Consider the following 27,100-nt stretch of genomic DNA (forward strand, 5'->3'; position numbering starts at 1 on the left):
TTTTTCTTCTCCACACCCCCCTCCCTTGCTGCCCACTCCAGGCTGGGGGCTCACCAGGCGTACAGCTCCCCCTGGGGGTGTGGCTCAGGCTCCTCAGCGGCGAGCGCCTCCCCGGTCCCGCTCTGGAGCACCTGCAGCAGGGCGTCTACCTCCCCGAAGCCGTGGTGCAGTTTTGCTTCTGTAAGCTCCACGCTGAGCGAGAGGTTCTGGGCCCCAACTTGCAGGGGGATCTGCTCCCTCTGGGACCACTCAGGAGCCTGGCTCTGGTCGACAGGAGGTTCTGGGGGCCTCTGTCCCTGCTCTCCAGAGCTGCAATCACATCTGGCCCCTGGCAAATCCATCACAACTAGACCCCCAGGAGAGCCATCCTGAACCCCACACCAGTCACTAAACTTGTTATGTACCGGGAGGTCCCCCAGGCTATGATGCTGGGGCTCAGGGGCTGTGCGCATCTGGGAACTTGGACGCAGCAGCCCCTCAGGCTGGCAGGCCTCAGTTGGGCCCAGTATGCAACCCTGGAGCCCCGGGGTCTCAGTCAACTCAAATAAAGGGCAGGGACTGCGGCACTGGGGGCCTCCCTGTGAAGAGGGAATGTCCAGAGTGGGCAGCGGCGGCTTTGGAGATGCTGAGCTCTCGCCTCCACTCTCTGTCCTGCTCTGCCGTTGACTCGGTCCTCTGCTGCTCAGTGGGTCACATGCCAGGGAGGCCATGTCCTCAGGCACAAAGCCATCGGCCCCCCTCTGGTTCCTGCTTCTTGGTGCTGGAGGCAGCGGCCTGCTCTGGACCCTGGTGGTGGTCCTGGGCTGATGCCACTGCAGGGGCTGCTCAACAAAACGAACTTGGAGTTTTGTGCTCTGCTGTGGGCTGCCTGAGGAGCTCGCCTCAAGGAAGGACCTGCGATCACCTCCTTCTAAGGAACTTCTGCCTTCTCCACAGGGAGCCCCCAGTCTCTGGGAGCTACCTGACTCATCAGTGGTGTGAGAATAATGACCCACTGGAGGCCTGGGGGCACAAAGGGGAAGGCCTGGGCTGGAGATGTGGTTCCTTCGGCCTTCGAGGGAAAGGGCTGAGGGGGCCGAGAGAGATAAAGCACCTAGGGGGAGCCCCAACCCCTGGGGGCTGGCACTAAGTGTGAGGATCGGGGAGGAGGCCCTGTCCACCAGCAAGGCACTGATGGGCCTCTGTGCCTTCTGGACCCTGGGTTGCCTAAAGAATTCTGCAGTGTCGGAGCAGCGCCCTGGGGAGGGAGATGCGCTGAGGCCAGGGCTGCTGACAGCCAGGCAGGAGGGTTCCTCTGGCCGGGGGCTGGGAGGCAGGGAGGCATCAGGAGAAGGCTGGGGGCTCACAGAAAGCAGGTTCTGCCCAAAGGGGACTTTCTGAAAACTCAAGTGGGGTGACAGTACTGGAAGGCTCTGGGGCCGGCAGTGGGTGCTTTCTTCCTGAAGATCGAGGGGCCCTGTTGTTTTCCATCCTGTTTCCTCTGTCTTCCTCTTCTGAAGTGTCCCTGGGACATGTCTCTGTTTCTGGGACATGGCAGACATAACTGAGCCCAGCCTGTCAAGGACCACACTGATCTTCTGAGAGTTGGCCTCTGGGGCCTGGAGGTGCAGAGGTAGTGAGGCCCGGTCAGTCTGGACGGCCTCATCCATGGTGGTCTGAGTGCAGCCATCCATCATAAGGGACTGGGGCGCCTCACCTGGGGTCTCTCTCTTGGCATTCCGCTCCTTTTCAGCCACGCTTGGCTGAGAGAGACTCCCCAACAGCTCTGAGGTGCTGTGCAGGAGCTGCGAGAGGTGGAGAGACAGGTTGTGCATGCTGGCCCAGGAGGCCAGGTCCGACTGAGCAGAGCAGATGTCAGTGTAGCTCCAGCAGGGCCTGCAGCCCGGGGTCTGTGTGCCCTGCTCCAAGGTGCTCATCCTGGGTTGTCCTGCAGGGTCGCCCGCCTCTGCCGGATACAGCAGCATAATCTCATCCACTGGGCCTGCAGCACTTCCTTCAGCCCGGGGGGGCTCCCTCCTCAGACCACTCGCTTCATCAGGGGTACCCGGGAACTGAGCTCTCCTGTCAGGACCGTGAGTGGGGGCTGCTCCTTCAGAGCTGAGCAGGATGTGGGGGGTCCCCAGGGCAAATGAGGAACCCCATACTTCCCAGGGCTCATGAGAACCTCGGGCTTCTTGGATGCTGCTGCATGTGCTCAACAGGACCCGGGCACTGGCACAGGTGCTGCAGTGGGAGCGCAACGGGGAGTTCTGGTCTCCTAAGCCATCGTCGATGCTGGAACTCCGGGCCACACTGGGTGGTATCAGGCCCTGGGATGTGTGGCCACGAGAGACATCGACTGCACTGCCAAACCCATACTGCTTCCAGCCGGTGCGCACAGGCCCCTCCGGACACCAGGGCAGGACGCAGGGATTGATGTCGCTGGAGCCGGAGGGTAGTGCTCCTCCGCCTGCCTCAGACTGAGGCTCCTCTGGCCTGGCCTGGCCACCCAGTCTCTCTGGCTTTCCCTGCTGGGCCTGTTCCAGAGAGGCCATGAGATCAGGGGTTGGCATGCACGAGAGAGCTGAAGTTGTAGGGTACGGAGTGGGGGCGGATTGCAGGCGCCTGGGGACAGCAGCACTATCGCCCAAGTCAGGTGAGGCCTCCTGATCGCAGCCCTCAGCTTTCAGAGATGGTCTCACTACTGACTTCCCTGAGGAAGAGCCCCCGAGATGTGGGGTCCACAGTCTCCGAGGCTCCTGTATCTTCTCATCTGTGGGGGAAGGAGGCTCCACGCTCAAGTTCAGCTCCTGAAGGGACCGGGAAGAGCTGACCACAGAGAACTGTGGTCCATAGTGTCTGGGCCCAGAGATTGCAATCACGGGAAGCGAGCGCCGATGGTGAGGCTCCAGCTGCTCCCCGCCAGGGGAGGGCGGCCCAGAGCCCTGGGCCGCAGGCCCACGTGCTCCACGGTGCTCCAGGTGAACAGTGGCTGAGTCTCCAAAGCCTGATGAGAACATCTTGGACACAGTGGGCCTGGGCACAGCCATCTCCTCTCCGCCCGCACCTCTTATCTGACAGCTGCCCAAGCAACCTTCATCAGTGTGTAGGGGGCTGCTGCCCCGGGTAGGGTCTTCACCCCCACCTGAAGCCTGGTCTCTCTGTTGCTCTTCCTCCTCCCAAGGACTGTCAACCCAGGGACTGGAGATGTACTTTAACTTTGCTACGAATTTGGCTTGAGGATCCAAGCCACTGTGATCCCTGGACTCAGAGGAACGTTGTGACTTTTCTGGAAGGCATCTGATGGCATTTGTGCCATCCTGGGGTCCCATCAGCAGCTCATGCCCAACAGACCCTTCACTTAAATTCAGGGTGTGTGGTCTGCCAGCTGTCACAGGTGGTCCTGGCTTAGGCTGAGAGCCCTGTGCTCTCTGGCCACCAGCAGAGCTGTCCTGAAACCTCCTGGGTGGCTCAGAGCACCTGCTTATGAGGAAAGGAGAGGCCTCAAGCTCCGTACCGGCTTTCTTCTCAGCAAACGTTTTCTCAGGATCCCCTACAGACCTTTTATCAGCAACCAAGTGGCTGAGGGAACTTGTCTTCCCATCAGGGGCAGAAAGGGAGTGGCCACCTTGAGCCAGAGGCAGGACAGCAGCAGCAATGGAGGGCTCTGGAGGGTCGCCATCTGCTGGCCTCAATTCCACATTGATGCCTTTGGGCTCAAGGCCACATGCCAAGAGCATATCAGGCTCCCTGGAATGGCCCTCTCCTCTCTCATCCATTCCCCTGGCCCTGGAGGCTACCATGCAGGGTGGGTGGCAAATGTGTGGGGCAGCCTTGGAAGTCCCCTTGCCCAGGTCACCACCTCTGTAAGGAAAGGGAGGAACAGGCATGGAAGGAGAGGAACGAGCATGGGGAGCAATGGGTTGAGGGTCGCACGGCTGCCGGCAAGAATGAGTTTCGCTGTCTTCTTGGCCCCCTGATGGCCTTAGGGTCCTGCTACCTTCAGTGCTTCCCCAAGAGGCAACACAACCTGAAATTTCTTGCGGGCATCTGCGTGGGACCTCCTCCCTAACTCCCGTGGGTCTACGATCTGGCGGTGCAGCTGGCCTGGGACCTTCACTGCCAGCTCTGCAGGCTTCTGCTGGCCCAGAGCCAACACTCGTCTCCCGCTTCACGTGCTGCTGTGAAGGAGCTTCCGGTTCAACCCCTCTCAGGGCTCCAGGGAGGACAGTACCCTGTCTGGGACTTGCCCTCCCTTCTTCTAAGCTGGCAGAAGCTTCAAGGCACTGGACCTGGTCTTGGTTAGGCCCTGAGAGGCAGGCAGAATTCTCTACATCACAGATCAAAAGCTGACTTTCAAAACAGGTTGTTTTTCCTCCTTGTGCAGCCTCTAGAAAGTTACCTGAACCTGTGTTGTCCAGAGTTCCAGGTTCTTGGTGGGCTGGGCTTCTCTTCTGACTGGCCGGGGGCACATTCTCGGCAGCCTCCCATGCAGCAAACTGGCCTCGCCCATGTGGAATCCCTCCAGGATCATCAAAAGGGGCCTGAGAAGGTAAGGCTGCCACTGCTTCCTCGGCTGTGACCTTCCTGTCCTCCTCCACAGCTGTAGGAGAAGGAAGCCGGTCTGAGCCCAAAGGATCAGCAGAGGAAGGTGTTCTTCTGGTTGCTTCTTTCCTTTTCTCTATGACATCAGAAGAGCTGGAGTGACAAAGAAACTGTTCACTTGCTCCCAGGAAATGTCTCAGCTTTCCGGTGCAATGGCTTTTACCTAGAGCAGGGGCAGCGTGGGAAGAAGTCTTTGAGAGACACCGTGGCCCTGTGTTATTGTCGGGCTGAGGGTGAAAGCTGTCTGCAGAGGGGGGTGTGGCCTGAAGGACAGATGTCCTCTCATCAATTGACAGGTGTCCTGGTTCAGCAGAGAGAGATGCCACATGATTTCCCTGTGCTTCACCCTCATTTCTGGTCCTGTCTGACACTGGCTGGCCCACTTGTGGACACTGAGGCCTGCTTGGGGCCCGTGAAGAACTTTCAGGCTCTAATGAAGTCTCATCGTAGTGAAGAACTGTGCCCCCAGCCGCCAAGTCCTGAAGCTGCTTCCCTTGGGTCTCTGCCTGTCCCATCCCCTCCAACACAGCCTGGCATGTGGGTGGATGGGCAGAGGGCTCCGGCTGAGGCACCCTTGGCAGGGACACAGGTGCTGAGAATGCACTGCTGGCAGGACTGAGCTCCTTGGCCTCCTCCTCTGCCTTCGGCCTCACCTCCCTGTCTCGGCTGTTCCGCTCTTCTAAGAGGTAGCTGGCCTTCCTTTCAAATGGGCTAGAGGCCCTGTTCTGGGAACTGGCTCTTCCCGTTCCTCTTTGTATGGATGCCTTGGCTTTGGAAGGAAAACTCACCCTGCTACTCAAGTCTATGGAGGTGCTTCTGAGGTCCCCTGCGTGGTGTTGGGGACTGGTGCTTGCTGACCTCCTGCCCTCGGTCCCCTGGGGAATGCTCCCTGGTGCACTGGATTGACCGTGAGATGCCATGGCCGTGGGTATCACAGACCCACACCAACCAGAGTGTGCCACAGGGGAGCCCCCTCTAACTTCTCCCTGCAGGCCGTGGCTTCTGGGCTCTCCACGCTGGTCCTGACACCCTGCTCCAGTTACTGAGGGGCTGCTGGGCATTTTCAACTTCATGGGGTCCAGCACACAGTCAACGGAAGAGATGTCTACAGTATTAGGGGTATGAATGTAGCTTTCTGGCAGCCCTGGAGAATTCAAGGGGAAGGTATTACCCAGGTCTTGGTGAGGAGCCACACAGGAGTCTGGCTGGCCCCACAACGGGCCACTCTCTTGGCTAAAAGACACGCCCACACAACGCTGGCGTGAACCAGGGACTTTCTGAGTCACTGAGACCACTCTGTCTTCTTCCTGTAGGCCCCCTCTTTGTACAGCCATTTCTTCAACTCTGCCTTGAACTTCTGTCTCCTCTTGCTTAGAACTACACATGCGTCTGGCCAGTTGGCTTTCCTGAAACCCTTTTACAGTCTCCAGCTCCTCAAGACTTCCCAAGTCCCAGAGCTGCCCTCTGGGGGGCACTGCATTCAGCAGCTCACCCTCCTCAGCAGACATCTCAGGCCTGGGCTGCAGTGACAGAGCTCCAGCCAATGCTTTCGTTCTCCCTGGATTAACAGAGGTGTTGGTGCAAGCCATACATGCCCCTAAAAACTCACCAGTGTCCCTGGCAGGTCTGTCTAACACAGCTGGGTAGGTGCGCCCTCTCACAAACTTGATGTTGTGTACACATTCCCTCAACTTGAACGGGCTCAGGGTGATTTTCTGGACCTGGGGATCCTTCCCAATGCTACTGTTAACCTCCATTTCTCCAGCTTCCTCATCCCTAAAGATAACATCATCTGTCTGTCTGGGAGAAGAGAGCTGATCCTTGAAGGATACGTCATTTCCAGAACCGCCTGCCCTCAGCACACAGTCAGCCCTCTCCTGGTCCTGCGGGTCCTGGAACACAAACTTTTTACTGACTCCCAGTGTGTGGGAAGCACAGAGCTGCTTACTCTGCTTGGATTCAATTTCCAAGATGCCATTTTCCAGCTGCACTACACTCTTAATTAGCTTAGCCATTTCATCAGCATTATCACCTTGTTTATTCCACTTCTTTCCAGAAGGTGCTTCTCTGGAGTTGAACATTTCTTGTGCCTTTCCAGGGACTTTGCTTTCACTGTGGCTTCTTTCTTGAGAGCGTGTAACTGACTGGACTCTTCCACATGTAGACTCTGTCTGTGGAAACTTAAACTCTTCTGAGCCATCTTTGGGATGGAGAGCTTTTCCAAGAAGCCCAGTTTCATTCCTCCCTTCTCCCTCATGGGTCGGACTCTCCTCCTGGGCTGCTGTCTCTGGGCTGCTTACTCTATGATGTACTGGTCTGGGCTTCAAAGAAAGAGCAGCCTCCCCTAGCACGTCCTTGTCAAGGCCTAAACTGATGGTTTTATAGATTAACTCAGACCTGATCCCAGAATGAAACTGTCTCTTCGTGTCAAAGGCCTGGGTCTGTCTGAGGGCTGCACTCTGCCCCTGCTCTTCTTCCCCACCTGTCTCAGGTTCACACACAAAGAGAGGCTCCCCAGACCCAGCACTGTCTGAGGAGACCCTGCAGGAGGACTGTACAGAGGCCTTTTCTCCCTGCCTGAGTGTTGGAAGACTGTGTTTATTTAAAATTCCAACTTGATTTTCAAATTCACATACTTTTACGCTGGTAGAGGGAAGAAAATGTCTGTTCTGAGAGACAAAAAAATAAACTGAATTATGGTTTTCTTCTTTAACATTTCCAGGGCGTTTCCACTTTTCTTCATTAACTTCCTCGGTGTTCTGAACAACTGGCCTCTCTGCTGTGCCCTGCTGAGATGGGACCATCTTGGAATTCTGGTTGTGTGATGGCACTGGCAGTTTATTCTTCACAGAGACATTCTGGATGACTCGGTGGTTGGGCCCAAAGCCCCAGGCTTCTCTGGGGGGCGGGGAAGGCATTCTCGCTTCTCTGCAAGCCGGGATCTCCAAGGCGGTTTCCGTCAGGGCATCCCGGCTCTTGGTCACATAGAATGTTTCCAAGGGAGGTGGCTGCAGGGAAGACGGGAGTGGGTTCCAGGGAGCAGAGTGGAGGTACAGCTCTGGACCCGACAGCAAGGCAAAGGGAAGACTGCTGTGCCTTCCCACCGCTTCCTGGGAGCTCTCCTGGGAGTCTGTGTTCTCTTCCTGTGGGGGGCACTGGCCGCTCTGACCTGATTGCCCCGCCTGGTCTGCACTGCTCCTCCCGAAGGGAGCCCTGCCTCGGGGACGATGATGGTCTTTGGTGGCTATGGTGACAACACTGTGACAAGGGCTCTTCAGAAAGAAACATTCATCAGAGGATGTCATCAGTTCAGGTTTCTGGCTACTTTGAGAGGACTCTTCCAAGCTGTTCTCTTTGACTTCGTGTGCTTCCCTCACGGGATGCACTGTCTTGTTCTCTGCTGCGGAGGCCTGCGCGTGTGTCATTCCAGAAGCTGAGGATTCTACATCTGCCGAGTAAGTTCCACTACAACTCACCTTCTCACTAGCTGTAAAAAAATCTGAAGTGCCTTCTATCTCGACACTCAAACTGTCCTGTTCTTTCTCTGCTCTCAAACGCTTAATTTTGGATAGATGAATAGGAAAGCTGCTGAAGTCCAGACTCCTAGGTACCCCAGAACCAACTGGCAATAGAGCATCTCCTCCCTTGTCAGAAGCCTGGGTCAGGGAACCAGAGTCTCCTTCGAGGGAGGCAAAAGCTGACCTGGGCTCTTCTGTGGCCTCCAAAGCAGGATGAGACAGTTCAAGGAGGTACTTTTGCTGAAGGGCGGCCCACTCTCTCTCACCAGCGCTGCCCATGTAAGTGAATGAGGTGGCAGAGGCAGCCAACAAGCTCGACACGCTAGAGTCGGAAGCTTCAGAGATGCCCTGCTGGGCCGCGTCAGGGACACCTCTGGCCTGAAAGGTGCCATCAGCTCCTGACTGGAGAAGCCTGTAAGGGCCCCAGAGTGACAGCCTGGTCATATCAGAAGCAGGGATTGCGTGCACACCTCTGACACTGCAGGGCAGCTCAGCACCGCCCTGAGGCAGTTCGGAGCTATACGGCAGAGCTGTTTCTGTACCTGATGACTTTAGTTCTCCCGTGTTTAGCCAGTATCCAGGCCTCTTCCAACCACAAGGCTGAAAATCCTGGACATTAGGACTCGGACATAAAGAATCTGAGGGGCTGCTGGGATTGATCTTGGAGTCACAGGAAAACCAGGAATCCACAGACACCAGAGGGCTCCCTCTTGAAAGCTGCACATCTTGGACAGCGTGCGCTCGTTCAGAGGAGTTTGCCTCCACCGCCAACTCAGGCTGCTCACAGGGGGGCTGTGGATCCAGGTAAAATGAACTGCTCACTGGCAGGATGGCATCCAGCCTGGCTCCTGTCCTGTGCTTGATGGCACCAAGCCTGCATGCTGCCTCCTGGTCCCCACCGGGCAGACTGGAGGGCTGCAAGTGCCAGAAAGTCTCTGTGGGCATCTCGTCAGCCGAAATGAAGAAAGGCTCTTCTTGTCGATGGTCCCCGAGTTCTTCCTCAGTGTCAATCAGGCTGTCAAGGGAAAAGCTTTTCTGAGTCTGGGTGAACAGTCCACTGTCTGAGGATGTGGTGAAGACCCTCACAGAGGCTCCAGCTCTGGCCCTTGGGTGGCCATGGCCACTGGTGAGGTAACTGTCCCCTGGGCTGTCCCGCAGGCTTCGGCACCCCTTCTCGGCCAGGGAGTCCTCAGATATTTGGCTGTCGTCACTTTCAGAGTTCTCTGGCTCTGGGAGATCCCGCTCCTTCCCCTGGGGCCCCTCTGGCATCAGCAGCTCCGGGAAGGCTTGGGCACAGACACAGGAGAGAGAATCCACTGAGTAACCGCTATCTGCGTCAGGTAAACCACCACCTTTTTCTCTTGCATGATCCACTACTGGGCTGGAATCTATGAGTGAGGCCATGGTGTCTGGGTCCCCTGCACTGTGTTGCCTCTTCAAAGGGCTGCCGTGAGGCAAACAAGAGGACTTCTAGGCCTGGTCTCTGACCCTCACTGCCAGGACCCTCTGCTGCCTTTTGGATGCCCCCACGTGGAGGAGGTGGTGTGGATTGGCCCAGAAAGTCCTGGCCTCGTTTCCACGCCCAGCTGCCTGTGTAGGTCCACAGGGATGTGAGGAACTGCAGCTGGCTCCCTCAGCAGCCTCATGTGTCCCAAGATTCCCTTCTTTTTGCCGCCCTGCTGGTGTTAATCCCTTAGCCCTCCTGGTTTAAGGAGTGGGAGGGGAGAAGGTTCTGGATTGTCCCATGGTTTCAGCTCGTTAGCTGACTGGCCCAGAGATACTAAATTCTGGGACACTATCCACCAGGGCTGCTTACCCACTCTCTCCATCTCCTGGACGCTGGCAGACTCGGAACCTACGCTGAAGCAGATGCCTGGGGCTGAGGCTCCCGTCCCGGCCAGGGCCTTCCTGGCTGTGCAGAGCTGCCCCTTGCCTGAGGAGCGGAGGGCATGTTTGCTGCAATGCCCTGTCCTTGGACAGTAAGAAGTAGCTTGGGGCAAATACTCTTCTGATGAGATTTTCTCTGATAACTGGTCAGTGGGGTCAGGCATAGGCGGTGACGTGGTGAAGGTATCCAGACTCAGGGAAACGCTGTGGAGACAAGGAAAGCCATCTCAGAAGAGTAAGAAGTCCCCACTCCCTGCTGACAGAGGGAGTATGAAGTCCCACTTAGTTTGCTCTGAAGGAGGTTCAAGACCAGGCCAATGCCACTGTCCCCTGTAGCCTCTGGGTACACAAGGAACCTGTGGACTACAGTCCTGGCTCTCAAAGAAGCCCCAAGCACACTCCATTTCTCATTTTCTTTACCTTATAAAAAAGTTAAACTGAATGTGAATCTAAACATACCTTTAGGGAAAACTTCCAGTTAATAGGAAATAAGAGGAACAGAAGAACAACTTAAACGGCACAACAAGGAATCAAACAGACAGATCTGTAAAGGGGCACAGTCTACAGAAATGACCCACTTTCTATGTCAAGTAAATGATATGAAGAAATAAAAATAAAGCAAAAATAAAGATTAAAAGAAACTGAGAAGACATAACCACATGCAGTGTGTACATACTACTGGATCTTAATTTAAATTAACTGTAGACAGATATTTTTGAGTCAATTAGGCCAAATTTGAATATGGCCTAGTTTTTTTTATTATATCGAATAATTAATCTTAATTTTGTTAGGTGTGATAATGACAATGTGGTCATAAGAAAAGCACCTATTTTTTAGAAGTGAATACTTGATGTAGGATTGAAATGACATGATGTCTAGGAGTTGCTTTACTTCAGAAAAAGGAGGGAGACGAAGCACACGTGGGAAATCTTGATAAATGCTGAATGTGGGAGATGAGTATATGATTCTCTCAACCTTGTGTATGTTGGACATTTTTTCATAATAAAGTTAAAAAATAATTGTACTTCAACTAAAAATCAATCAAACAAACAAACCAAAACAAACAAAAAAAGCCTGCCAGTACTCTGAAGACCAGACTGGTGAGCAAATATAACAGTGACAGACATTAATTGTGCACCTACTATGGGCAAGGCCCTGTGCTAGGCCTGGAAGATATAAAAAAGTAGGTACAGTCCTCTGCTTCAAGCAGTCTGGGAGATAACATACCCTCACCCTGACTGAAAGTAGGGAGAGAAGGAGGAAAGAAACAAGGAAGATCCCAGACTGAACCCAGGAGTCAGAAGGAGGGTCCTCTGCTCTCGCTCAGCCTGGGAGGTGGGGCGGGAAGCTCACTGGAGCTGGCAGGTCGGGTGAGAGGGGAAGGGAGGAAGGCTGTGGGAACGGAGTCCAGTTTGAGGCAACTTGAGATGGAGGTGGAGGCAGGACAGACCAAGGAGATGTGTGTGGACAGTCAGGGTCCAAAGAGCACATGAAAAATGAAGCTGAGTTGTCATTCAGAAGCTATCCTCAAAGAAGCAAGAGCCACCACTCAGAGCAGGGAAAAGCCTGAGTCTGAGAGGGTATCAACTACAGAGAAGGAAGTGATCAGAAGAGGGAAAAGGGATGAGGAAAGGAAGAGGAGACGCATCTTTCCATTTCACAGACTGAGGAAACTGAGGCCTTGGGAAGGAAAGATTGCTGGCTGGGAACTCAGTTGTAAACCTCAGCCAGAGCTTCCAGGGTCCCCTGGCTATACCTGCGTAGCTGGGGTGAGTGCCAGCTGCAGGGCCTTTGGAGGCTCAAAGAACTGTAACTTCTCAATCTGCTCCTACATTGAGGCCCTGGGACCAGGGTGCCAGGGCCGGGGCACCTCCGGGGATGGCCATCCTGAAGCAGGCACAGCGCCTTGAGCAGCTCCGGTCTCCTGTGGGCCTCCAGCAGCCTCTGCTTCTTGACAATCCTCTCCAGCTGGAACGAGACCCTTCTTCGCCGGAAGCTGCGCTCTGCCACCCTAAGTGTGTGTCTCCGCAGGAGCTGTGGCTGCACTGTCCTCTTCTGGCTTTGGACCAGGGAGGACGGTTGGGTCTCAGGGTCTGTCCGACACCGTGAATCAGATGGCACGGCAGCCTCAACTTCTCTCTCTGCTCCGCGGTCCTGCTGTGGCTGCTGCTGCAAGCCAGACGGCCGGGTCTCTTCTCCAAGCAGCCGCTGCTTATCTGGGAACCAAAAGAACCCTGATAGAAGGTCAGCTCCTCCCTCCCTGCCCTTGGCTACCTGGCCTCAGACACCTCCGGCCACAGCTGCATCTGCACAGAATGAAAAGCTGGCCAGGGTGATGCCGAGGGATGAGGGCTACAGGACCCTCTGAGGCAGGAGTGCCAGGTCACCTGACCACAGGGCAAGGGGAGGAAAGCCCAGGCCTCAGCTCGGCAGCAGGCACACACCAGGGCCAGCAGCAGAGGCTGGACAAGTGTGCGCGTGCGAAGAAGCGAGCAGGAGGACCATCACCCTGATCGGTAGTAAGGAAGGTCCTTCCCTTATTCTTGCTTCCAGCCCTGTGTAAGAGCTTCTGGTCTCTAAAAGAGGGGAGAGAACCCCTAATACCAAAGATTCCATCATATCACAAAGAAAACAAAGGAGAGAACACAGAAGGCTGGGGCAGCGTGAAACAGAGAGAAGAAGACCAGACACCTACTGTCTTTAATCCGCCGGCTGATGCTCGTCCGGTCCAGTTCTGGTGTCTGTCTGGCTCGAATCTGTGCCGCTATGATTCGCTGCCTCAGATCCCCCAAGTAGCACTGCTGCTGCTGAACCTGGGTCCCGGGGGGTGTCTCTCCAGCACTCGGGGGCTGACGGGCCCCGTCACTCTGCTCTCCCAGCACCCTCCTGCGACGGGGGGCTGCGGTTACCGGGGGAAATGCAAACCCAGCTCAGTCCACACCTCTGCCCCCTCAGGGAGCCCTCACTTGTCAGGGCGGAGAGGCTGTGGACTTCTGGCAACTTGGACACACAGGCACGGTGTCACAGCAGCTCATGATGTCACAGTGCGGGAGGGGAGAACAGCCCTGAGCCTAGCATATTCTTAAACTGGGAGTTTAGCGGGAACACAACTTCATTTTGGTTAAGGAAAATAATCGGGAAAGTAAAGCAGCTGTTTTTAAAACATAAAACATTTTAGCTAAATCAAGAAACTTTGTCCTTTAAAAAAGAATAAAAAGGTATCTGCTGAAAATCTGTTGTAATTATAGTAGAGCAGAAGCTCCAGAAACTTCGTGGGAATGGAAACACTGCCCTCCACGTTCGGAGATTACCAGTGCACCTCCACTCTCTGAAGCAGAAACCATCTAGATCTGGTGGGAGGAGGCAGCCAACCCGAAGGAGAGAGAACTCAGATGCACACCAACCCATGCATGTGGCAGGAGACACAGAGGAGAGCTGGCCTCCACTCGAGGGACGCAAGCATACCTTTCAGAGATATATGCTGACGCGTTTATTGGTGAAATTGTGTGGGATTTGTTTAGATTCAGTGGGGAGGTGTTGGGGAATGTGAGTTGGGGATATAAATGAAACAAGATTAGCCACGAGTTGATCATTTGTAGTGTATTTGGAATTTTCCAATAGTACAAAATTTGAAAAGATTCTGTTGGTTTGCAAGAACCCCTGGGTTAATTCCCTGGCATCATCACCGAAAAAAAAAATCTAGATTATAGTCGTGCTTTACTCTGCCATCAGGCTCCTGTGTAACCATGGATGAGTCAGAGCCTTCCTCTGAAGACTAACAGCTTCTCCCCACATGCTAACCTCTCCTTGGATCACACATGCCTTCTAGGCACGGGCTTCCCACGCTGTTTCTGCGGGGTCTCTCTGTCCATGTCACTCAGGTTTCTAAAGGAGCCCACTGCATGGGCGATCGGCTGGGGGTGGGGGGAGAGGGGAGCGCCCAGGAAGGGGTAAGGTCTGCCAGAGGCTAACACAAAAGCCCAATCTGGCCTCGCTTAGCCTTCCTTCAGCCCTCGTTCCAGCCCCAGGGTGCCATGGCTCTCAGGCTTGGAGGCTCACTAGTGACTTGACCCTAGAACCAGATCTCAAACAGTCTGAGCAGCATGCTCTAAGGGCTTCACTCCGCTTCGGAGCTTTACCACTACGCAGAGCAAGATGAAATCAGAGGGTAACAAGGCAGAGCTCCCCAAACTACAGCTGCAGACCAGAGTGGTCTGCTGCCTATTTCTGTGAATAAAGTTGTTGGAACACAGCCACACCGTGGTTTGCATCTTGTCTTGGCAGCTTGTGTGCCTCGCTGGCAGAGCTGAGCAGCTGCAGCAGGGACTACACGGCCCACAAAGCCTAAAATACTCTCTTGCCCTTCAGAGAAAGTTCGCTGCCACTGCCCTAGAAGAAATTAAGATTTCTTAATGTAGCCTTGGGAGGACAGTGAAGGATGGTTGGGAGAGAGAGTGAATAGACGGATGGGGGAGTGGGTGGAGCTGACACAAAGACAGGCTCCTCTCTGGAAAGGATGCTGTGAGGTGACTCGATCTGCTGTGGGTCCAAGGGCTAGGATGGGCCCAGGTTCCTGTGGGAGTGCTCAGGGGCAGACGGGCGCTGGCTGCTGTGAGCAAAAGGCCAAACACACAGTGGGATGTACAGAAAAGAAGAAAGGTGCCCTTCGATACATGTGGGGCAGAGGCTAGGGATGGCAACTGGAATAAAAAGCCAGTTAACTCTGCAAGAATAGAAAGAGCAGTTAGTGGGAAACATTTTAAACACGTATTTATATGTACCATGCCTGTATCGCTGCTCCAAATTTTGTCTCCCACAGATATGGCTGAATTACAAACACGAGACCATCACAGGGTCTCAGACACACCCCGCTAAGATCCAGATCATCAGATATGGCTGAATTACAAACACGAGCCCATCACAGGGTCTCAGACACACCCCGCTAAGATCCAGACCATCAGATACACAGGGCAGGGAGCGGACCTTTATTCTGAATTTCCTGAGAGGACTCAGCTTCCTCCTCTGCCTGTCCCCTACGCTCAGATTTACAATCTGCTTCTCCCTAGAAGAGAGCTCCTCCTCCCTCCCCTCCCAGGAAAGCAGCAGCCAGCCCATCAGCTTCTGAAGGCCCCATGCAGCTCCCTCCACAGCAGGAGCAAGCCCGGCGAGGACCACCACAGACCTTGCACACACACCCAAGACGCTACATGCTGTCTGTCTGAAAGTGGCTCCACCGCTAAGCACATCAGCCAAGTCCCCAGGGAGCAGGTGAAAAAGAAAATGCTGACTTTGTGCTCCACATCTGGGCAGATCACTAAGGGCCAGTCTTCAGTTATCTGCCAGCCAAGGATCTCTGCTTCTCTCAGGTGGTGCCCTTCACCCTGCGTGACTCTGGCACCCCCGCTGCTACCGGGCCTCCCTCGCGCCCTTTCGGCTGCCGGGCCAGCCAGCTTCTGCAGCAGAATGCAGCAGCGCCTACTCGCTGAGGCAGCAGTGGGGGTGGCAGCAGTGACAGTGACCCCGGGTTCTAGGCACTTAAGGTTAAGCTCCCAAACTTCCAAATGGGAAAATGCCAAGAATACGGGCCAAAAACAGTATTCAAGGACAAACTGCTCTCAGGTCCAGAGCACTGACACAGGGAGAAAAGGAGGCCAACAGGCCCATTTCCCCGGCTCTGGAGTCAGCTCCGGCTTTGAGGCTCCCCACCAGAGAGGAAGAGAATGGAAAGAAAGCCTAGGATGCAGGGAGGCTTTGGAGCCGACAAGAGATGAGAGACTGTCATAGAGCCAAGGCCACAAGCCCAGACTGGAGCCCTGCCGACAACGTGCCGGGGTCCCCACTCTCACGTTCTCTCCTCGTCCCTCTGCCCAGTCACAGGCTTGAGCCCACACAACCCACCGCCCGGCCCACAGGCTCTCAGAGCTGGTGCTGAAAAGAGGAGGCAGCGAGGGGGAGAGGCCTGCTTCTCCAATCCCGCTCTGTCCTCTGAATGAAAGGGTACATTCTTGATGTTACTGAAAGGTCATGATCATGCCCATGGCGCTAGAGAGCCCAAGAAGACTTTATAAAGGCGGGGGAAAACCAGTGTTCTCTGGCATGGATGGGTCAGCAGGGGTGAGATGGGAGGACAGGAAAGCAAAAGGGAGGCCGCCTTCCCAGGCAGCTCCCCACGAGAGCCTCCAAGGCAGTGGGCCCGTGGGATGTTGGGCAGAGCACTCCATGTGTACTCACTCTTCCAACCAGTGTCATAAGGACCCCTGGGAGAGACACAGTAGAATCCTTACTTATAGGTGAACAAACAGGCTCAGAGACTCAGTAGCTTGCGTAAGGTCACACAGTCTTTCTGTCATAGAGTCAGAGAGTGAGGCAGCTTTATCCAACTCCAACGTATCTCTTCAACAGCCACAGCTCTTTAAGTTGCAGAGCCTTTCTCTGTAAATCTCTGAACTCTGGGAAAAACATCCTCAGTGTGTCTTCCCAATAGAACAAGGCCTCCTTTCATGATCTTACTATGAAAAGGGAGGCCACTCTGACAAAACAAGAGCCTTGGCCTCAGTCCTGAGTCCACCTTGGCCTTGATATGCTCCATCCTGTCACCCCTCAGGACCCCCAGGCACCCGACACTAGGATTATCCTCCCTTAGACTCTGGTGCCTCATCCTTCAGCCCTTAGCAGCCCTCCTGTGAGCACCTGCCTGCTGTCCGTGCTCCCTGCATCAGAGCCCTTCTGCTCCTCACCCGACATCTCACTACCAAGGTCTGATCCAACACTATGTTCAGCTGCCATCAAATGCTCCTGGCCTGAGGAAAGGGCATCCAGATCCCTGTGAAGGAAGCAGGGGACCAAGGCCACCATAGTGCCCTGTGCTTACGGTGCTAAACAGCCCCCAACACCAGGGGTCTCGCAGGCACTGAGTCCGCTGTTGACATTTTCTACAGGAAGTCCCCAAGGCAGAAGTCACTTATGGCTTACAGAACAGGAGGACACCACTGTTCCCAGCATCCAGCCCACAAGGCATCTAGCTCTGGGAGGGGAGTTCCACACACAAATGGATGAAGAGTGCGAAGAAGAAAAGCAGTTGCCACAAATCACGAAGAGAACTCTGGCCCCACACTTCACAGTCACCGGGCAGATGAAGTGGGTGGGAGAGGGCAGAACCCCAAGATATTTTCACATTGTTCCTGGAGTTCCTGCCCCTCTGATGTGTACTTCTGGACCCTTGGTTATGAGGGAAAAAGGATTCTCAGTCCCACAACTTTAAAAACTCAGAGGAAGCCACAGTCCTGGGAGCTAATGACACACCCGAGCTCACACACAGGTGGGCCAGAACTTACAGGGGTTTACAGGGAGGCAGGTCCAGAGGCAACAGTACAGATACCCACAAACACACCACATTTAAATCCTGCTGACAGAGGAAAGTAGCCACAGGACACATAAAATGATATCTTCTTTCAGTGATGAAGAAAGCTGCAATACCCAAGAGGAGATGAATGAGGGCCAGGATCACTTCCCCACCAACCAGCAATCAGCGGAGCAGCCAGCTCAGCATCCTCAGAGCACTTGTTCAAGTTGGCTCATATCAGGACTCTTTCAGAGCTTGGCTGCAACACTCATCTCATCCCCACTCCATGTTGTAATGAATTGAGATGCAAAACCAATAGGTTCCACAGCAGAATAAGCAGCTGTTTCTCACCTTTCCTTCCAAAGCAAAGGGGAGAGACCCAACCGGGAGGCAGTGACATCTCCATCCAAGTCTAGCCACTCCAAAGAGCCACTGCCACCAACAGCCTCTCCAACCTGGGGACAGGGAGGGAAGCACAGTGAGGCTGCCATCATCACCCCCACCCCAGCAGAACCACAGCTCCACTCCTCCCCAAGACAGGAGAAAGGGGGAGGCCAGCAGCCACGTGGAAAACACCCCGCTCACCTGCCTCCTCTGCCGAAGGACGGCAGCCTCTGCTGGGTGGTTGAATCGGAACTTCTGCGCTTTCCCCAGGGTTATGACTGCTCCTGTGGCACAGAGACCAATGAGAATTCAATCCCAGCTCATGTTCTGAGTACGTGTTATGTACAGGGCACTGTTCTGTGACACAAAGTCCTGCCCTCAATAAGTTGATAATTTAGCTGAGTTAGTAACATGTATTTGTTGCACATTATAGAACATATGTATTGAATTAATGAAATGACGAGTCAGAGCTCTGGTACTCCAAGGGAAAGCAAGATGAGCTCCAGGTGGAGCACTTAGGGATTGCTTGGTGGAGGGGGCGGGAATCTGAGCTCAGCCTCAAAGGACAGACAGAATTTGAATAGATCAGTAGTGGTAGTAATAGTGACACTAATCACGATAATGAGGTTCGTCAAGCCTGCCTCACTGAGCTCTCTGGGTCTGGCCCGTGAGAACGGAGCTGGTCCACCACTCTTCCTGGCATAAACAGGGCTGCAGACAGTCCTACCTTGGGTCAGACGGCAGGAGGCGGTGACCTCCCGGCCATTGACGGTGCAGCGGGCCCCGCGGGCAGGCCGCAGGACAACAACCCCACAGGCGCTGGTAATGGTGCAGTGGTCTCTCTCGATCCACTGACCCTGCAGGACTACAGAAGAGGTGGGGGTCACCCAGGTGGGGGCTCAGCTCAAGGAAACACCTCCTTCCTCCTTCCCATGTGATCAGAATCCACCTCTGGAAGATCCCACATCGTGACGAGAGAGGAAGGAGCCACCACCTGAAACTGCCCAGACCTGGACTGTCCCCGGGGTAGGTCTCCTCCTCTCATGTCCCAGATCCACAACCTGGCAGCTCTAGAGGAGAAGCCCCCTCAGACTTCAAAGATTCCTTCCTCTCAGAGCATCACCAGGTTCCTCTGAAGAAACCCGTCAGACATGAATACTTGAGACAGCATGTCAGACCCACACGCTCCATCACTCACCAATGTCCTGTTCCTGATCTGAGTCAATCCTTCCTATTTTTGTCGTCCCTTCCTAAAGGGAAAAACAAAGCCGTTTTAATGAGACAGTCCTGCCCCCAAAGGAGAGTCCACCTGTTGGAGTGTCATCACTGTCTTCCCACGCCCACCCCTGCTTTCCTGCACCACTTCTCAACATTGGTCCAAGCTGTTCTAACTGCTCTGCCCACTCACTCTGCAGCCCAGGAAGACCCTGAGAAGGTGGAGGCACAAAATACATGACAAAGCAGCACCAGCTCTTTGCAAAGTCCAACGAGTGTTGGCAAACTCCTTTCTGTCCCGTAGCCTAAAGTTAAGCCACTGGTCAGAGAGTCTCTAGTCTGAGGAAGTGGGCAGACGGGTATAGCTTTCTCCCAGGGGCTAAGGTTAGTGTGGTCCAAGTTTGGTCCAGTCTCAAGGAGACATGCATTCTATGAAGATACATGGAAGCACAGAAGTTTTACCTTTTTGGTCCGCAGATGAAGTTTAACAGACACCAGATTCTAAGAAGAGTAAAGCACAAAAGGGAGAAAAGCACATCTAGAATCAAAAAGGACTGGAAGAGAGTAGAAAAGAGGAGGGGGAAACGAGTTAGTGTCAGTGAATCACTGGGTTAGTAGAAGACAAGGCCTTTGGCCCTTGGATTACAGCAATGCCGTGTCAGACCGCACAGCTCTGTTAGTGGGAGGCGGCAACACGGCAACACAGATGCGAGTTTAGATACATACTTATCACATTTTGAATAACCATTCCCTACGCCCTGGGCACTGTGCTGAGTGCTCTACAGACAGCTCTTCTTCAATCCTCTAACAACCAAAATGTAGGTATTATGACCCTACCTTTATACGGGAGGAATCTGAAGCTGACAGGGGATGAGCTACCCAGGGCATCCCCATACTAAACAAGAGAATTCTGGATAGAATTCAGGTCTCTCTGAGTCCTGCACCCACACTTTCCAACCTCATCAAACCACCTCCCCAGTGATGGATGTTTCTCAAGTGACCAGAGAGTTTGTTCTACTCTAGGCTTCACTGGCAGCAGCCAGAAGGGAGGTCCCTGCAGCTCCCCTAAAATTGCTGTGAGAAGGAAGACTCCAGGAAGTAATAAAGCGGGGCTCTGGCCTCACTGTGCCCCACTCCCCTCGCACACCCACAACTAGCCAGAGTCCAGGCTTTCCTGCCCAGTCACTGAGGATTGCACAAGACCGTGGATGCTGGTCTCCAGACACCGCCAACCAAATCAGGAGTGCTTGTGTGGGTTCGGGTCAGCCCTGATGATGAGGCACATTCCTCTCAAAGGGATAGAAGCCACAGCACGTCACAACTTCTAGATCTGCAGGGCGGAAACTACCAAAACCCGTGCTGGCATCTCACTTCTCACTCACTCACCACATAGCCTGTGCCCGCTGCCCTCTCTGCCTCTTTACGCCTCTCTATGGGGAGAGGCAGCAGCACAAGGGCGAGTATGAGGATGGAGTCCGGGATATCAGTAACCTGTGCTGCACCGGCCTCCTCCCTTCCCATCCAAGGTGCTTCCCAAGGTGACCTAAAGCAAAACAGCTTCCAGGTTGTTGCTAAGGACTAGTTCTAGGTCTAGAACTAAGTTAGCAAATAAAAATACAGAGAATCTTGAATGACTACTGTTATACTACTACCCAAACCAGGATCTAAACAAACAAAAGATGGGCATACAAAAAAAAAATGCAGAAATGCCAGGATTAGAAACCTTATTCCTCAGGTTCACCAGAAACGCATGAAGGAGGGCGCGCCCCCTCGGTGCACTGACTCGGCAATGACACCAGCACCCCAGCATCATCCACCTGTGTCTGCAACGCGGTCTCATCACCATCCTTCAACCTCTGCTGCTACCCTCAGCTCTGCTACTTGACTTCCAGCTTCGCCGCTCTATCAGTTCTATCCAAATACTGAGTGTTTTAATTCATCTGGTTTCTTCCTGACCTCCAACCTCTCCGCATGGTTCTGACTAATGGAAGGATCGACAAGCTTTGGTGTTTAGGTTATTAAGGTAACAGCTACTCCTGCCTGAGGCATGCTCACTGAGATGATTTATACTGCAAAAAATAAGCTACTTTCACTTTCTGCCTAGAGGCTTGGTCTCTGACAAATTCCCTGAGGGCTTATCCTCAGAACACAGAGCTTCTAAACACAGTAGCCTGGCTGACATCTCACTACCCCATGCACTGCATCATTTGCAGCCTAATTTCTCCAGGGATGACAGCAACATAACACATCCCCATAAACTCTGACCCTTTTAAATGTCAGCTGGGGATAATTTTGAAAATGAAGATTGGATTTTCAGTGAGCACAGGGATTCTGGCCACCTAAAGTATGTTCAGCCAATGCATGGGACTGTCCTACAGTAGGACAAACCTTTTTGATGAGGACAGGATCTGACTCTATCTACCATGGGTCACTAACTCTCAAAATGCTTCATTTAGAAATGAGGACCTGGCCTCCTGGTAACAAAGAATCAGGGGAGCCAGGTCCCTGTGGAAGGGCTTCACGTCCATCATTCTGTTCTCTCTGGGTGGCTGCATGTCACGCCCCAGCCACCCCTCTCCCGCCTGCCAGCTCTTTGGACTCTCCCACACGCTTTCTTGAAGCTTCCTATACCTACTTCCTCTCTCCTTTCTTCTTTCCCAGGTAAACCAAATAATAGGGAGGTGGGAGTTGAATGAAGTGGGCAAGTGTCGGAAGGAAACTGTTTCAGATCTTTGGACCCCCTTTAGCCTCTGAAAGCTGTCTGTGTGCAGCCTGCGTTTGTGGAGAGAGCTCAGGAGTGCCGATGGGATTTCGAGGTTAGGTTTTCACATCCATGGCTGCACTCCTGTGCTTCATGAAGCCATAAAAGGAATGAAAGCAGCATCATTCTTCCTTTAAAATGAGGAAGGCACAGAGAACAAAAGTAAGAGCAACAGGAGGAGCAGCTGAAAAGCAAACGACTATTCTGACTTCTGGTCTTCTGCTCTGTTCATACAAAAGCAAAACAGATCACTGCTGTGGCTGGCAGGCCCAGCCTCCTGAGGGCACACCTGGGGGCAGCTCTGTGGCCTCTGTCTCAGTTCACAGGTGCATGGCTCCCTCCCTGACCTGTGGGGCTGGCAGCTCAGGGAGGGGCGCCCTCCCACTCACCTTGAGGTGATAGAGCACGACACCCGTGCTGAGCACGTCGTCTTCCAAGGCCATGAGGTGCGGCAGGCTGGAGTCGATGACCAGCCCGGCCCTCCTCCTGTTGATGTCCACTCTGTAATGCTCCACCAGGGCCTTCCACTCGTTCCACTTCCGGGTCCAGTCTTTGGTCAGCTGGTCAATCTGCGGAGGCAGAGGAAGTGGTGGTGGACACTTAGCACAGAGCAGACCGAGGGTCCGATGCCACCCTGCCCAACTCCTCACGTCATCACTTCCTCGCTTTCCTCCCTGTTACTGTTCCAGGCTCCAGATGGGCCCTTGTACCTCCTTGGTGAGCTGTCTACATTTTCTAAGCTTTCCTCAATAATCAAGTGTTACTTTCATAAATAGAAACCCTCTCAGTAAATGCTATTTTTAAAGTTTTCTACAATGAGCAGGCCTTGTTTTTATAATTAGAAAAAAGCACCATAAATGTTATTTTTAAAAATGAGTTGGGAATGTTGGTCAGACATGTTTGAATTCCTCTCTCCTCGTCCTCGCCTACATGAGCCGCCTCTTGTGACCAAAAGCTTCTTTCCCAAGGGGCAGCGCCTTGAGCTGTAACATAAGCTTGCACGCACCTCAGAGATCCACAAAGCCCCGAGAGGAATTCTCCCAGGGAGAATGAAGACTATATGAAACTGGTCCAAAAGACCACGCAGTAATAAAATAATAACAGTAATAACAAAATACTGAGGGCTTACTATGGATCAGGAACAGTTTTACAAATAAATATACCCAGGCTTAGTGGCCTTAAGCTAAGACTACTGGGCAAATGTGAAGGAACAATGTTGAATGTAGGGTCCTTTTTCCTTGTTATGGTGGAAACTGATGCTTATGCAGGAAGCCTCTCCTGGCAGTGGAAGAACTGAGGAGGCCCAGGAAAAAGAACTGGATTCAGCTAAGTCCTTCTTTCATAAAGAGAAAACTTAAGAAAAAAGAATCATGCCAAGTTCAGGTACAAGTAATTTATGTACCCTAGAAATAACCTTTTTAATATTATAATCACTGCATTGAAGTTTGAAAACTACAGGGTACTCCTGAAGGGCTGGACTGGACTGGGACCTGGCAGAGGTGGGCGGCTGGGCACAGTCCCTGCGGGGGCACTGCTGAACACACCTCCCCGTGGCCGGCCTTCATCACCCACCCCTACCTGCCTAAAGTCATAAGGCCAGCAAGTGGCAGGTTCAAGTCCAGGTCTGCCGGCCTGTATAACATAAAAATGCTAATAAGCCTGAAATAATTTAACTCTCCTATTTCATTTCTTATATATAGAGGGATGATATTTTCTGAACCAAAAATCAGAATATAGCTAAACATACAATTTTTGAGAAACTTCTGGAACTGTGATGTGGTCCTAAAGTTTAGTTTGGGTAACAGAATACTGACATAGCCAGGATACTTAAAAAATGTACAGGATGATGAAGTAGAATATTGTAAACTGGAACATTCATTTGTAAGACCTAAATCTAACCTGTCACCAAATAATGCCTGCCACTTCTTCCTTTCAAATGTCTCTGGGAATCACCATTTAACTGAATCTTCCAAAATGTCTTGTCCTCATCCTCAGCGGGTCTCTTTCCTTGTTGGTCTCTCTGCTTCGAGCCCCCAATTCATCCTATACGCAAATGTCATACTTATTTCCCCAATATACTTCTCTAGTATGTCACCAACTTGGTTCAAGAAGCCATGATTCATCCTGCTTATGTCAAGTTCAAACTTCCTAACTGGCCCTAACCTTCCCTCCACTACTCTCTACCAGCCGGCTAAGTCTTCCTCATGCCCTGTGCTTCCACTCACACCAGCCCAGTCTCTCCCTTCCATGGCTTTGCTTATGTTAACCCTCTCTCACCCTGATGCTTCACCTTTCTCCCTGTCTAACAGAATCTATCCATCCTTCAAGGTCCAGTTCAAGTTCCAACTCCAGCACTGATGCCAGCACTGAAAATTCCAGGCCATTATGATTTCTTCCTTCCTAAGCAATTCTTGTCTAACTCACATAAGTTATGACATTTAACCATTCTTTAAATGTGTTTCCAACTAGACTGCAAGCCACTGGAGGGCAGGGGCTTCTTTGTATCTCCTACAGCATCATGCTAAGCACCTCTTTGGTGCTCAATGAATATATATGTCACTCAGTTGATTTACTGACTGGAAAATAATTTTTTTCTAGGCTACTGTTACTATCCCAAGGGAATTATGATCTCCTGAGAGAACAGAGTTAGAAAGCCAGTCGTCAGCCCTAAGACAGACACATCCTCCAACTCAAGGCTCAGCGGAGACAAAAGCTGTCTCCAGATAGAAGCTCTCTATCCTGGCGAGGGAGCAGTCCTGGCTCAGGAATAATGGAAGGTCACATCTGTTACTAAGGTGATGTAAAGCACAACAGAGTCCCCTCAAGACACCCACCTTCAATTCATTTTGGAGAACCAACTCCTTCAGGTTTTCATCCTTTCCCTCATTCAATGAACGGAAGTTTCTCTGCACAGAGAGAGATGTGCTTTGTGGGTCCCACCCTCACACTTGTGAAGGAAGACGAGATGTAAGTGAAGAAAAGACTTTACAATTATAATCAGAAACAAATCAGAAGCCCAAGTATTTGGGCTCAGATTGGTACAAAGGAGAATTCAAGGAAATTTATTCTCGAGGGCCGCGGCCCCCCTATCTGCCCACATAGAGAACAGGGGCCACTCAGGCAAACGCCCTTTGGACAGCAGAGAAGATACAGTGAGAGGGTGCCCACTCCATCCGAAACTACACAGGTAATCAGAGTAGTCCCCGTCCTGTCTCTGCTTTTTCCCCGGCCCCACAAGTGTCACCTCACTGAGAACACAGAGGGCAGCAGGACTCAGACCCTCTGCAGAAGAAAAGGGGCTCCTGAGGACAGAAAAATCCTGACTGCCCACATACCAACTCGAAGCTCCGCAGCACGGCTTTCAGTCTTCCTATCTCCTCCCTGAGCTCTCTGATCAACTTTACGTTCGCATCCTGAAACAGAGAACTCAGTCACCACCGATTGATATCAGGTCTGGAATGGCTGTGAGATGCTACATGCAGTTAGTATGGAAGAAGCAGATTACTCCTTTGGGGTAACTTCTGGGCAGTCTTCTCAAAGTGTGGTCCTGGGACCAGCATCAACTTCACCTAGGTACTTGTCAGAAATGCAAATTCTGTCCCTCAACAACACTTATTAAGTCAGAAACTCTTGAGGGCTGGGACCCACCTGTGGTTTAACAAAACCTCCAAGTGATCCTGAAACACACTAAAGTTTGAGAATCACTGTCCTAGAGCAGGAAGGCAGGCAGGGAACACAAATGCAAAGGTATGTATACTGGGCTATGTGTGTCTGGCCACCAGTTTGTGATTTCCTGTCCTGGAACTTTTCACTGAAATTGCAAAGCAGACAAGGAACTTTGGGAATATTCTCATTATCATTCAGCTTTCAAAACTAAAGAACTTCTCATGTGCTCCTTTAAGCCCAAAACAGAAAAGTCACTGCAATTTGCATAGGAAAAAAAGGCATACATCAACATAAACTCAGAATAAAAGCAGTTAAAACAGAAACTTTAAAATCATCTTTCTTCGAGTGGCAAGAATTTCACTCTCTGACCATGGAGAGAACAAGTTTGGCAGCTGGGGTGAGTACAATGAGAAAGACCTCAATGAGAGAAAGGAGAACTTCCTGTCAACTACACGAGGCCAGGACTTCAGGTGAAGGTCTCACCTCATTTACTCGTGGCTTGTTGATGATGTTTTTGGCATTGGATGCATATCTCAACGTGCTCATGGTCTCACTGTAGCTAGTGTGTGCAGGAGACACGGCTGAGGTAAAGGAGAAAGTTAAAAAAACACGCTAAGCCCTTCCGACCCAGCCCATGACCGCTTGCCTTGCTGCCATCGCTCACGCTGTATGAGACCCTTGATGAAACGGCCGTGGCCCTTTCTCTGAGGCAGAGCACCAGTCCCAACACAGAACCAGCTCTGGCATCCCCACTCACTGGCAACCATGATGGTTCTGGAGTTGCCTCCAAGGCTGTCCTTCAGCAGCCAGGTCAAAACCGAGTCCCGGTACGGGATGTACGACTGCCTCCGGGAGGGTCCCCCTCCACTGCTGGTCCCAGAAGGGGAGCTAGGGACCCCACTGTCACCACCATCGCTGGCTGTGCTGTTGAAGCTCTGGCAGCTGAATACCTGAGAATTCTGGGCTTAAAAGACAAAAAACAATGAAAGTGTAAAAGCAGAAGAAAAAAGGAAGTATGAAACAAGTGTATTTAAAAAAAAAAAGGTTGGAGAACACAGACTTAAGCATCATACTTCCTAATCCCTTTCTTCATATGATAGGATGCTTTAAATGTGGGCCCTCTGGACTTTGGACTCAAGAGATGAAATCTTTTAACCATACAACCTCTTAGTCACCCTTATTTCTGAAATGAGGTCGCTGGGGTGATGGTCATGTTGTATTCTAAAACCATGAATATCAATTTTTCATGCCCCAAACCAGAAGGTAACTTTATCAAAAAGAACCTTTTACTATCTCACTTTGACAAAACAAAAAAATATGAATTTATTTTCCAAAGTGTCCCCCGAACTCTGATAATCCAGGCTACCAGCAAAATACCTAAGGTGGAGATGACAATTCCCAGAGTCACAAGAGATTTGTTGATATTGGCTCCTTCCGTAATCCGGTCCTTACAGTAACTGGGATCTGCTCTTTCACTAAAACACAGTTGATGAAAACAAAAACACAAGCAAATAAGACGCTATCCTAACAATGCTGTTGAAAGACACTGTCCATTATGTTGCATATTATGTGAAAGACCCACATGATAAATTCCTTTTAGAATTCAGTTCCAGAAAAAGTTACCATCTTGTAATGAATTGGCTTTCTTCTGCTTCTCAGGCAATAAAAATAACTCATTACATTTCTGTTTTTATTTTGGCTGCCGAAGCACTTTTAGCAAAATGTGATACTTATTTACAGTCA

The 27,100-nt window shown here is 52.2% G+C and overlaps 1 protein-coding gene across 6 annotated transcripts in view; it reads right to left on the bottom strand.

Annotated features, from left to right (window-relative positions):
* STARD9 (StAR related lipid transfer domain containing 9) overlaps window positions 1–27,100 on the bottom strand; it is a 111,283-nt gene that overhangs the window by 17,301 nt on the left and 66,882 nt on the right. Inside the window, exons 11-24 of one of the 6 annotated variants that reach the window (XM_064485675.1) lie at window positions 26,735–26,832; window positions 26,115–26,321; window positions 25,841–25,938; window positions 25,027–25,104; window positions 24,526–24,597; window positions 22,081–22,260; window positions 18,914–18,965; window positions 18,443–18,580; window positions 17,917–17,999; window positions 17,683–17,786; window positions 12,685–12,875; window positions 11,746–12,223; window positions 9,919–10,193; window positions 55–9,388 (exon numbers count right to left, since the gene is read on the bottom strand). In XM_064485675.1, coding sequence (XP_064341745.1) covers window positions 55–9,388; window positions 9,919–10,193; window positions 11,746–12,223; window positions 12,685–12,875; window positions 17,683–17,786; window positions 17,917–17,999; window positions 18,443–18,580; window positions 18,914–18,965; window positions 22,081–22,260; window positions 24,526–24,597; window positions 25,027–25,104; window positions 25,841–25,938; window positions 26,115–26,321; window positions 26,735–26,832 — 11,388 coding nt within the window. Of the gene's footprint in view, window positions 1–54; window positions 9,389–9,918; window positions 10,194–11,745; window positions 12,224–12,684; window positions 12,889–17,682; window positions 17,787–17,916; window positions 18,000–18,442; window positions 18,581–18,913; window positions 18,966–19,392; window positions 19,414–22,080; window positions 22,261–24,525; window positions 24,598–25,026; window positions 25,105–25,840; window positions 25,939–26,114; window positions 26,322–26,734; window positions 26,833–27,100 lie in introns of those variants that run through there. The other 5 variants (XM_064485676.1, XM_064485678.1, XM_064485677.1 and 2 more) reach the window with 5 other exon arrangements.

This window comes from Camelus dromedarius, chromosome 5 (genome assembly GCF_036321535.1).
Source record: "Camelus dromedarius isolate mCamDro1 chromosome 5, mCamDro1.pat, whole genome shotgun sequence".
Classification (NCBI taxonomy): Eukaryota; Metazoa; Chordata; class Mammalia; order Artiodactyla; family Camelidae; genus Camelus; species Camelus dromedarius.